General features: G+C 38.5%; 1 protein-coding gene across 30 annotated transcripts in view; it reads left to right on the top strand.

Annotated features, from left to right (window-relative positions):
- DLG2 (discs large MAGUK scaffold protein 2) overlaps nt 1–12,153 on the top strand; it is a 983,885-nt gene that overhangs the window by 883,216 nt on the left and 88,516 nt on the right. For all 30 annotated transcript variants that reach the window (XM_077174030.1, XM_077174027.1, XM_077174034.1 and 27 more), the window contains one exon: nt 11,824–11,938. In XM_077174030.1, the coding sequence (XP_077030145.1) occupies nt 11,824–11,938 (115 nt within the window). The remainder of the gene's footprint in view (nt 1–11,823; nt 11,939–12,153) is intronic.

The raw sequence follows: 12,153 nt of genomic DNA, 5'->3' as shown, positions 1-12,153 counted from the left end.
AGAAGAATTCAAATCCCTCTGAATTATCCTACAGTCTCTTGGACTAAAGGTTTTGTGCACAAAAGAATTTTATCTTCTTTCTTGTGTGCATGCAGCAATATGCTTTGCCCTGGAAGTCAAACGAGATGAAAAGGTAACTCACCCTGGAGAACAAGTCTGTTCTGAGACCAGCCAGCCCCTTGACCACACTAAAGAAACTGCCCAAATCCTTTTATCCTGTTAATTTATATGTCAAGTGCTAGTACATCACTTATCCACTTAGGAGTGAGTCTCACAATACATTTATCCCGAGAAGATGGAAAATTATCACAATAGTTTTATCACAAGTGAAAGCTAAGATGGGTTTATGTGACATTCTTGAAGCTTCAGTGCCTTGTGCAAGCCAACAGGAAAACACTATTATTTCACAAATTGCTGCTGCAGCCAGATTGTTTTGGGTGTCAGTGATCTTGTGTAAATTAGCACAAATTAATTTTCACATTAACCTGCTTAAAGCCGTGAACATTGCAGTAGGTACTAGGGGATTCAGTTAATTACAATAATAGTACTTTTGTGCTAATTACAGGGACACACCAAAAAGGTTTCTGTAGCAATACTAACCCATTTTATGGCATGTAGGCCACAGGCAGTAATGAGCTTCATCTGTCCCAATTCATACACAGTAATTTTCTTTAAGGTCTCATTTCTGACACTTGCAGACTTTTTTCAAAAGGTTTAGCTTTGCAAAACATCCCTGCTTGCCTGTTTAGCTGCATTCCTCTTTTTCCTTACTTTCTGTAATTTTACTGTAGTGTTAGTCTTTAAATATTTCAGTTTGCTGTATTGTTTTCCTGTATTCATTGTGAATTAGAATGAACAGTCTTAAAGAGCAACAAAAAAGCTTAAGATGAGACATTAGGGAAATAATGCAGCTGCAGAAAGAAGAGTGAACCATGAAAATAGACTGTTTGGGGTGGCTGATACATCTCCATCTCTGAAGTTCTTTAATAACAAATTAGCAAACATCTGTAAAAAGATCTAATTATGACTTTGCCCCCCCGCAAAGACTTTCTGCTCACTCACTGGCAACCTTTTCATCCCTATGACTTCTGAGAAGTCAGGCCTATGCTCCAGCTGAAAGTTTCTGGTGCCTGTTGTCCATGTAATAGAGTCCTGTTTGTCCCTGAAAAATGCTTGGCAGTGCAATTTGATACAGCCCTTTAACATTGCAGTCTAAGCAAAATCCTCTCAATTTGCTTCAGAAGGTGCAGTCAATTGTCCCAACACAGATAACACTTAGGAACTTGATCACAAATCCCAGACCATAATACACTCCCAGATGATCTCACTCGATTCTCTCATTTGATCTGAGTACATCTCTTTCTTGAAAGAGTGTGTATAGGAAACTTAAATCATTCATCATTGTCAAAAAAATTTCTGAAGTGTTTATAGGTTTTGATCAGTCCAAACTGTCTCTGAAAGCTGTATGGATGTGATATTTTTAGTGCTAAAAGCTGTTTAATCATAAACATCATAAGTATCATCATCTTGGATGATCTCGATCCGCTGCTTTTCCCTACCTGAATCATCCTAAATAGTTACAAGCAGTATAGCAGAAAGTCACAGAGCTTTGGAGAAACCAGCTTGAGATAGATAGATAGATAGATAGATAGATAGATAGATAGATAGATAGATAGATATGCATTAAACTGACTTTCTGTCAGGAAACCACTGATAAACAGATAGCATAAGGATAACAAAGTATTTACTTACTCCAGAGAACAAACAGTGGTCCTTGGGAAAAGCTGTAGAGGTTGCCATCCTTATTCTGAGATGTTTGTCACAATCATGAAAAAATATAAGAAGCCTGGGTATCAGGTGGGAAGTTTTCAGCACTTCCATTTTCTATTGATCTAGAAGCCTTGTCTGTAACGTGGCTCACCAGCACAGCAGGGATCTGCTTCCTGAAGGACTGACTCTGACATTTTCTTTGTTAACTAAGATTGGCTTGTTTATTTAGCAAAACGGAAATGGGTGGGTGCAGTTGTGTTTTCTCTCTAAATCTGCCATGAGAATCAATGTACATCGGAAAAGAGCAATTTACACAGAGGAACTGTGCTGGGGTAAAAGCCAATTAAGTCAGCTTCAGCCGTGCTCAGCTAGAAGAATGAATCTACCTATTTGAGAAGTGGGTGCTCTGAGTGGCCTTCCAACAGCTGGGAAATGCCAAAATGGAACTTACTGTAGGACAGTATTTGAACAGTTTGTGCGCAGTATTTTAGGGTTTGTTTTTCTGTAAAAGCAGGATTTGGACTTGATAAAGGAAACCTTTTCCAGCTGTTTTGTGCCATAATGGTGGGGTTTGGTGGTTCTGTGAATGATGACATCAGTGATATCAGCAGTAATTGCAAGGCATTTACTGGTATTAAAGTGCTTTTTCAGACATTAGTCCAATTTTGCATAATCTGATGCTCAAGTTAAACACCATTTCTGAGCATCCAGGCCATAGCTATACCCTCCATTTCTTATTAGTGGACTAATGCACAACATACTGCAGAGGACTCAAAATATTAGCTGTAATAAGCTAAGAGGGATGCAGGAAGCATGACTTCCCCTGAGGTAATATATGTATTTGTCTTGTTTTAATTCATTCAAGCTTGTAATGTGCCGAACCATTCCCTATTACCTGTTTGTATGAGAAACAGTAATTCCCCTTTAATCAGGAAGCACTAGCAAACTAATACGATTCTGCAGCTGCTCTCAATATTGCCTCTTAGAAAAGATCAATACACAAGTGGGGGAATGTTTTTGTCCATTTTCTTCTTTTCTTTTTTCTTTAGTTATTTGGGATTGTTTTAAGGGTTTAGGGGTTTTTTAATGGTAAAAACAGATAGTTTTGTTTCGGGTCTTTGCTGAATCCTTCTTTTAATTCAATAGAGTGGTCCAGACAACCTTAGGAGATGGCTGAATATATCCTTGCCTGGAAGAGCAGCACAGCTAAGTGTAGGAAAGCGGCAGTTACAGGGGGAGGTGGTTTTTTTTACCTGACAGATATTGAAATAAAGGAGTGAATCATTTATTAATGGCATTTCCAATGTTAGGAAATTGTATTAATCATAAATGCAAAACAGTTCAGCCTAGAGTATATCCATGTTTATTTTCATAACACTTTAGCCAAGATTCTGTTTGTTACTGATGGTCTTTCTAATCTCTGTATTTTTGGTAGTCTGTAAGGCTGTCCTGTTCTGTGAATAATTGTCTTTGGTACTATTGGTATTCTTGCTACTGTTTAATTTTCTGCTTTGGCTTATGATGATTTCAAATGATTTGTGGGTGGGGTTTTTTTACTGTAAGCTACAACTTTCATGCTGATTTATGGAATTAATAAAATCAACTTCCAGATCAAAAATTAACTTCCAGATCACTCTATTTTCAATAAGGATTTTTTTTTTCCATCAAGTCTCTTCTTGGAACCTCTTTTTTAGCTCTTTCCACTTTGAGTATATCAGAATTTCATGCAGTATAAGTACAAAACTAGGATATAATGTCTTAGCTGTGGAAGTTTTGTGTAAGTTTTCATAGTTCACTTGGGAATTTTGAGCCCTGATTAAGGAATGTCTCCTTGTTTTCATTTTTGTCTGAACATCGGACAGGTCAGACTGGTCCACATTTTCAGTTTTATTTCAAAAAGTTTCACTGGTAATTCCTAGATGGATCCTGTGCCTCCTTAGTTGCATTAAGTTGCTGTTGTTTCTGGAAATGATGAAGTAGGGTTGTACCCTTTTTCTTGTCGTACAAGGTGGCATCTTCTGCATGCAACAGTGTTGGGGCAGATGCCACCTGCACCAGTGTGCTCCCAGCTCTGTATCCATATATTTGTGTCAGAGTGCTTTCCATTTTGGATCAGTCACACTCAGCCAGGTTAGTGTAAATAGAGTACACAGGCTAACCCCATCCATTTTTATTGAAAGGGATTTGGCAACACTCACATGAACCCTGTAGCTGACAGGTGGGACACTCAGGAGGAAATTTATAAACAGCTGAAGGCAGGTAGGAATCATTTGCCATCATTTACAAGTCTGGAAAAGAGGAATATGTACCCAACATAGTTACAGGGTTAGCTGAGACTATCAGGCTGCCTTCCCAGTATTGCCAGGCCTAGGAAACTCCAGAATTGGTCAACTCTGTGTTGTTTCTTTGTGCCAGCTCATGTCTTAAGCAAGCTAAGCTTAAGACATCAGTGCAATATGCTCAGCTCCCAAGAAATGGAACTACACTTGGTAAAAAGCAGAAGCAAGAAAAAAAATGAAGCAAAAATAATGAGTCGCAAATGCCCCAGGGCAATGGTTTTGGATGGGGAATTGTGGAAATTGAATAAATGTCTGAAAATATGGTCTTCCACCACTAGCCTGAAGTGACAAAATAGCTAAATGAATTAGCTCAGCTATTAATAGCAAGTAGATTTTGTTCCTTTGCAACATCTCACATAAATATATGTTGAAGAAAGAGGATTCTGAGGCAGGGAAGTGCTTTTTTTTTTTTTTTTTTTTTCTCCACCTTCGACAGAGTCACTTTGTGCCTAAAACGCCAAAGAAATCTTGAAATGTGTCTGCACTGTACAAAACAGTAATTTCTACAGAGCTATCAAGGTTAATGAGACAGAAGCTGCTCTTCTGGGTGAGCATGGCTGTGCAAGTTGGATGCCAGGGCTGAGGAGATATGTCCAACTTTTCCAAGATTTCACGGTGTGCTGCCAAGGCAGACCATGTGCAATTCTGCAAGCACATGCCTTGCTCCTTTTTGGACATGTGTACACATGTTATCCAAAATGTTAGCTCACTCTGGGCCTCAGGGAACTTGAAAAAGTGCCACAGATAGTCCTGTTTAGTTCAGGGTACATCTGTCAAAATAAGGGAGGTCATTTTTTGAGAATGCAGTAAAATCCAGTGCAGGATAAGGCTCCTTAAAGTCTTGTGAGGGGTTATTTTCAAAAGGTGTTGAATTGTTTGGAGTTTTCTTCAGTGGCTGGAAGAAGTTGCAGAAGTTTCCATCCGCAAAGGTCCAAGATGACACTTCCTGAACCAAGGATAGGCTTTAAGGGAGCAGGTAGAATAACATCTCAGTAGGATATATAGTCCTTGCTTGCTAATAGCTTAATTTATTTTAGTGCATCTCTTTTATTAGGAGGAAGATATACTTTGAATTTAAAACTTGTAGAGATCTCTTTGGCTTGGAATTGTATTCCCTGTGACTAGAAGCAGAATATGTTATTAGTCACCTGAAGGTATCATGGAAGGAAGATGTATTTTTTGGGGTATTTCTATTTACAAGTAACTCGAAATGAGGGCTGTATCTAATGGTGCAACACATGGAGAAAGAGTTATATTCAGTAATAAAGTAAAAGAAAATAAATTCAGTGGTGATATTAAGGCAATTAATCCAACTGCAGATCAAATCTATAGGGTGGACTTTTAATTAGAAGATAGGCTGAAATGTAAATACCTGTATATTGGTAAAGGAAGACAGCCAACCAATATCAAAGGATAAAGACATTAATAGCTCTACTGTGCTGAAGTTTTAAAGGGAAAAGCAATCAGTAAAATCAGTAAAAATCCCCATTTCATTAATTTTGAAAGGTTCCTGAAAAGGGGTATGGAAAATATTTCAATAAAAACGGGTCGATATAGTCAAAGTAATAAAATCTCATAAAATGTAAATTTGTCTTCCCTTCCCCAGTATTGAAATCTGTGTTTTTAATTTCCTTTGAGAGAACTCAAGGGAACTGTATGACTGATAAGAACTAGCAGCATCACTTGTTCTGTTGTGCAGTGCACCATGAATGGAGCAAGGTTTTTTGAGCAGCACTTTCTCCAGTCAATAAGGCCAGTGCTGCATCAAAATTGTGTGCAGTTTTTTTCCTGTTGAGTCATGAATTTAGCTGATAGTAGATCTAACTGTTTTTTTTTTTTTTTTACTTATTAAAAGCATAGCATTGACATTAAAATATAAAATCCAAAACCAGACTTGGCCACTGCCAGGGACATAGCTCTGTACAACATCAGACATGGCAGAGGCAGATAAAAGAACCAAAGGTACAGTGAACTGTACTGCTTTTTTGTTTGTTTGCTTGTGTGTTTGTTTTTCTTACAAATTTACCACAGTTTACCACAATGATTTTTCACTATCATTAACCTGCTGTGTGAATGTTTGCAACATCAGGCAGCTGTTGAATTTAACCCCTAATCATCTAAAAAGGTTATTTTCAGCCAAAAAATTGACTCAAATATTAAAAAAAAAAATCCAAAGAGAAGACATACAATATCAGCTCATGCCTTTTGCACACACTTTCACTTTCCATGTGTGTTACAGTAGTTTCAAGGGCTTCCAGGGCTGTGGGATGCTGGGCCTTTGGCAGGCACCATGTTAATCTAGCAGCCATGTCTCTGCCGTAGCTGTCATTGTATGAGGAGAGTTACTCCTTCTGTCCCACACAGCTTCACCCTGGAAAAGCAGAACCAGACCCAATACCTGGAATTCTTGATGCTGGTCTGCTCATCTTCCTCTCACCTCCAAATACAAAACCAGTGCTGACTGGGCAACACTGTGGGCAAAGGGCAGAAATGGAAGAACACTCACTCTAGGAAAAAATCTGTTCTGTTATTTTAAATCTTACACAATTAAGCCAGGACACTTACTAAGAGGAGACAAAGGGAAAAAAATACTTACATAAATAGCATATATAATAGTATCATAATCATAGTGTTATGCACATTGCTGTCTCAGATGTCCAAGGCAAGAAGTCCACGACACTATACAGTTTCTGTTCCCATAAACAGAACAGAAGCTGGCCTGAATCCACTGAAATTATGCTCAATTGATATTGATAGAGAAACTGGTCTGGCAGCTGTTCCCTCAGTATAGTTTCTAGAGCTATGCAACATACCTTTTTTGAGGTCTCTAATTAATGCCTTCGTGCTTTGCTTGTGTTTTGTGGTTTGGTGGGGTTTTTTTTTAACTGTGTAGTCTGTTAAAATTGGACAATGCAAGTTTTACCTTCCATTTTTGAATTTCTACTTTTTAGTAAACCTCTTATCATCTAGAAGCAAACAGTGATTATCCTGACTTACACAGAAAAGCAAACTCTGCTATCTGCTGGCAGAAAGAATTGCTATCTCTCCAAAGGGGCTAGCACTAAAGGTGTTCAAGTGATAAAGACATGAACTGGGCTGCTGAACTGTTATTTTCACTATTGTATCATATGTCAGCATTTCAGTTTCTTAACTTTGCTTTACTTGTAGGATGAGGGGTTTTTGTTATCATGTTCTCTAAATTCAATCTATACTACAATCGCTGTTATAAACATAAAAGTGAAAAATAACAGTGGTGTAGCTTTGTGAAATACTCCAACTTTTTCTCATAGAAAAGCTGCAGAATATTTATTCATTTCACATAGCTAGTCTTTATGACCAAAAAGTAGTATCAAGCCATTAGATATAATATCTCCATCTTTGCTATTTTAATATTCAGAAATTAATTGATTTTGATGTTTACTTTCTTGCATTTCTTTTTTGTCTCCCAAAAGCATCTAAGACTTCCAGGAGTTGTCTTGTGTTCTCAAGTATTTTTTGTATCCTCAGTCTTTTAGGCTGTTTATGAACTCATTTTAAAAATTTTTAAACTAGAATTTCAATATACTGCTTATATTAATAGAAGTTCTTGCTCCATGTATATGAAAGGACATCACTGCAAAACTCGTCCCAAACTGTCCTTATTGTCTTTGCATCCATCACAAATCTCACAAACTCATGATATTGGAAAGACTCATTATACATGGACAGACTTATGTGTTAAGTAATCAGACTCTCAAAAGTTCACATACCAAGTCTGACCATGGACCACCAAAGAGAGCCAGTAGAAAGCTCACAAGGGAGGGGTGTCTGTGTGTTAACATAATTCCTTCCCACTCTGTAAGACCCAACTTGCACAGTGGGTAGATTAATTGGCAGAATTTTGGGCATCTAAATCACTTCAGCAGTAAAAACTGGTATCTGCTTCACCTGAGATAGCAAAGTGAATTAGTCAAGATTTTTGTAGATTAGTCAAGATTTTGATCTTGGCCAGCTAAACATGAAGTATGTCAGTCTTTGGATTTGAGGTTTTAGATGTTTTTTTAACAGGGCTGGCCATTTGCCTTGCTTTGATTTCTCAGTATGCGAACTAAGGAGAGGCTTCAAGGTGTTTGAAGTCTACTCCCAAAGATCTATCCAGACCTTGCAACATGTCCAAGTGCTTTGGAAAGGAAAGGATTGCATCAATATTTGAAGGTTAGAATACATATGAGTCCCAGATATAGCACTTGGCAGGGTGTTGGAATGGAAAAGATGGAAGGGAAATCACCAGCTCCCTGTCTATTTATTCAGTCTATTTATTTGCCTTTATCAGTTTCTTAAGCTACCACAGTTGTTAAATCAGGCAACAGGTAGGAACTTTGCAGATGGAGTGTAGTAAATTTGAGAAGTTTTGCTAATGAAGCATTCCAGTAGCAACATGTTTTTTGTTCACCCTTTCTTCAAAGAGCATGAAGTTAATGGATGGGCTTTGACTGTATATTTTGTTAGTATGTCACAACCTCACTGTCCTTTTAATTGTGTAGGAGCCTTGAAAAGTGTGTTATTTAGATTCAGTGCTGAATTTGAAGGAAGCATGAAGTGTTTTTCTGGACTTTAGCACTGTCCTTTTTCACACCTAACAAATGCAAAGCTATTAGGAGACAGGTCTCCTGGAATGACCCAAGTACAAAGAAGTGTTAAGAAAAAAGGACTCTTTCCCAGTAGGCAGAACTATCACAGCAGTTCTGATGGCACAGCATCACTGTTTCTTTTTCTGTTCACATTTCAAATGCATCTGTCACTGTAGTATCTAGGAATCAGTAGGAGAACTAGGAGGACTGAGATTAAAGAAACTGATCTGAGCTGAGTTAAAGACTGCCTGCATTGATGGTCGTGCAATTTTTGGCCCAGGCATTTGCCAGGAAGAAGGGACAAGGGTATATTTTAGTATTTTTTACAAAAAAATGTGAAGAAGGTACAGTAGGAAAATATAGTCCCATAAATTGGGTTTTTTCAAATTATCTATGTATTTAAATCCATAGCTAAAAATATCTCAAGAAACAAAGTAACAGAATATCATTAGTACTTCAGTAATTTTTGGTATCAAGTAGGGAGGAGGACCTCAAACCTTGAGTTTCCATCACACTTATTAGACAATTTTTAATATGTCTTGTGGTTTCAAGAGGTCTCCCAGAGAGATATTCTTGAACTCAGAATAAGTTTATAAGCAGTTAAAATTGGTTAAATTACAAGTGTGCTGTAAAGTCAGAACACAAGCAATATCATCACCTGACCAAGCTGTAGTCATTTGAGTATCTGATGTTCAAGTTAGCTGGATGCTGTGCTAGAGAAAATCAGAATTTCAGTCCTCTCTTCTCACTCTCCAGATTGATGTCTAAATCTGGGAGTTACTCCCACACCTTACATACAGAGTCAGCCTGCGATGGGGATGCTTATTAAAGGGAAAGTTAGTCTGCTGTAGATCATTCATATCCTTGGTGCTGCCCAGATGTAAAACATTAAAGAAGCTGAATTACACTATATGTTTACTGTCTTCTTCAGTGTATCCACCATAAACGAAAGAGAGCTGGTAACAAGCCTTAGAATTGTAATACTCTGTCTATTTGTGTAGGACTGATACTGTATGAGGAAGAGAAATGCAAGGCTTGGTCCTTAAGATCCCCTTTCCTATTTGCCAAGAAGAAATGTTAGATTGGTTTTAATGAAATATAAGCTAAACAAAGCTTTGCTCAGAAGATTATTTACTAAATAAATTCTAAAGCAGCAGATCAGAACAAATATGACTCACATAGAGCAAACTTAAATCCTACACTGGGATAAACACTTCAAAACTAAACTCCACTCCAAAAAAAACCAACATGAGTTTGTAGGAGCCTTAGTTCCACTGAGAATTTGTGCTTTTAAATCTCTCAGAATTTTAAAGATGTACTCTAGGTGAAAGCAATGAGCAAGAAACAAGCTACAGAATAAATCTAAAATACAGTCTGCATGTAGGAGTTTCTCTTCTCCTGACACACAGAATTTCAGTTGCAGTCGGTGAAGTCATAGGTATGTGGGAAGACTGAAGAGTCTTATAGCACAGCAGTGGTTCCCAACTGACGAGAAAAGTAGCCACTGTCACTCCACAGACTGAGTAGGTAATGCCAAGGAAGCTCAGTGGAAAGACAGTCAAAATGGGTCAACAGAGAAGGAGGGGAAAAAACCCAAACACAAAACCCCAAATCAAACCATTCTGCTAAGCCACCTGTGCAAAATGTGGGATCTTGGAAAGGTCAGGTGTTATTATCCAATGAAAATGTAGAGTGCACAGAATAAAATGAATTAGTTGTTGCAAAGCATCTAGACATTCTGGGAACTGATCCAGTAGGAACAGCAAATGATCAAACAAAAATAGTGCTGAGTTCTAGGAGAAAAATGGGAATGTTGCTGTCTTACAGCATTTTCAGGTAGCTCAGACAGCAACAAACAAGATGCAGAGCAATGGGTTATAAATGCACTGTAAAGATTTATTTGCTTAAGCTGGAAGGTGGTGGGATCTGGTGGAATGTACCTCCATGCTTTGAGGGAGGAAACCTTGTGTGCTGGTTTCAGTTCTGCTTTAGCCCTGCTGTGGGGAATGGCACCCTTCTTTTGAAGGCATCAGTGAAATAAAACATTGAGGTGCAGGGAACATCATCTTCTCTCTGCTGGCATCAGTCTGTAATATCTTACTCTTTAAAGTGTCACTGACTCACTGAAATGTATTTTGTACACCCCCTCAGCTTAGTCTTATAGCTCACATCAGGAGATCTCCTGGGTTTAGATTGAATTATGGCTCTGGGCTGCTGGAGGTTCTCATTTTCAAGGAATTAGAGCTTGTCTCCAAAACCTCAACCTTTCTTCTTGCAAACCAAAGCTCAGTCCATTGAGTCACACAATGAGCAAGGGAAGCATGGCAGCTGGAGGGACCATTGATGAGGCTGTGTCCTGCCACAGAGGAGTCTCACCAAATGATACAGCTCCAGGTGATCCCATGTTGCTGGGCAGCAAGACACAACATTTTGCAGAGTCACCAGTAGAACTATGGAGGTGAACAAGGTGTGGGGGGAACAGTTCTGTGCCATTGTTATGCAGCTTAGATTTGGCATTTCTGGGGTCACCCACCCTAAGAATGACATAATGGATCCACCTATTTAAAAGAAACAGAGCCCAAGCCTCAGTGAGCTGTGTAAAAAAGGTGGCTGATTGCTCATGCAATGATTTTCCAGCTGCTTTGGGGATAATTGGACATAGAAATATCTCCTTCATTTTGATGGGATTTTACAATAATTGCTTCACTCCTTAATAACTTCAGTCCCACTGACCCTACCAAAGTATCACATTGTTTGGAAGGAGGAAAGATACAGTGGAAAACTGCTTTCAACATCCTTTCCACAGACTGGAAGATATTTGTTAACACACCTTAAACCTCCTTCCTTTCCTGAAACTGCAGGACCGTGGGTCTGGGTATATGATTCCTCACCTAGCCAGTGTTGAAATGTTCAGGTACCACAATAAAAAGGGCATATATTTACCTAAGATAGTACATTAATTCAAGGTTCTATTAGACCTCCATTTTCAAGACATGCCTGACACTCATTAATTTAATGTTAATTTGCATTTAGCAGCCCTAATGATTATATAGGTCAAGAAAACTAAAATATCCTTGTTCTCTTGGGTTTTCTTATCTCCTTAGAGTACGCTCGATTTGAGGCAAAAATCCATGACCTGCGTGAGCAGATGATGAATCACAGCATGAGTTCTGGGTCTGGCTCCCTGAGGACTAATCAGAAGAGGTCACTGTATGTCAGGTAAGCAGGAAGAGCCTTCTCTGGGAATATGTCAGCAGCTACCTTCCCTGTGTCTGACGTGTGTTGTTGGTTTGGCCTGGTGGGAAAGTCTGAGGAACTGCTTTGAAATAAATTGAGAAATACATCCATCTTACAAGCACAGCATCATTAATGAGAAAATTGGATAAAGGCCCTATTTGCCCTATTTGACCATTTCAAGTAATGTGCAAAGAGCA

This window comes from Agelaius phoeniceus, chromosome 2 (assembly GCF_051311805.1).
Source record: "Agelaius phoeniceus isolate bAgePho1 chromosome 2, bAgePho1.hap1, whole genome shotgun sequence".
Lineage (NCBI taxonomy): Eukaryota > Metazoa > Chordata > Aves > Passeriformes > Icteridae > Agelaius > Agelaius phoeniceus.
Note: the sequence above shows the minus strand (reverse complement) of the source record. Positions and strands in the feature narration are given on the sequence as shown.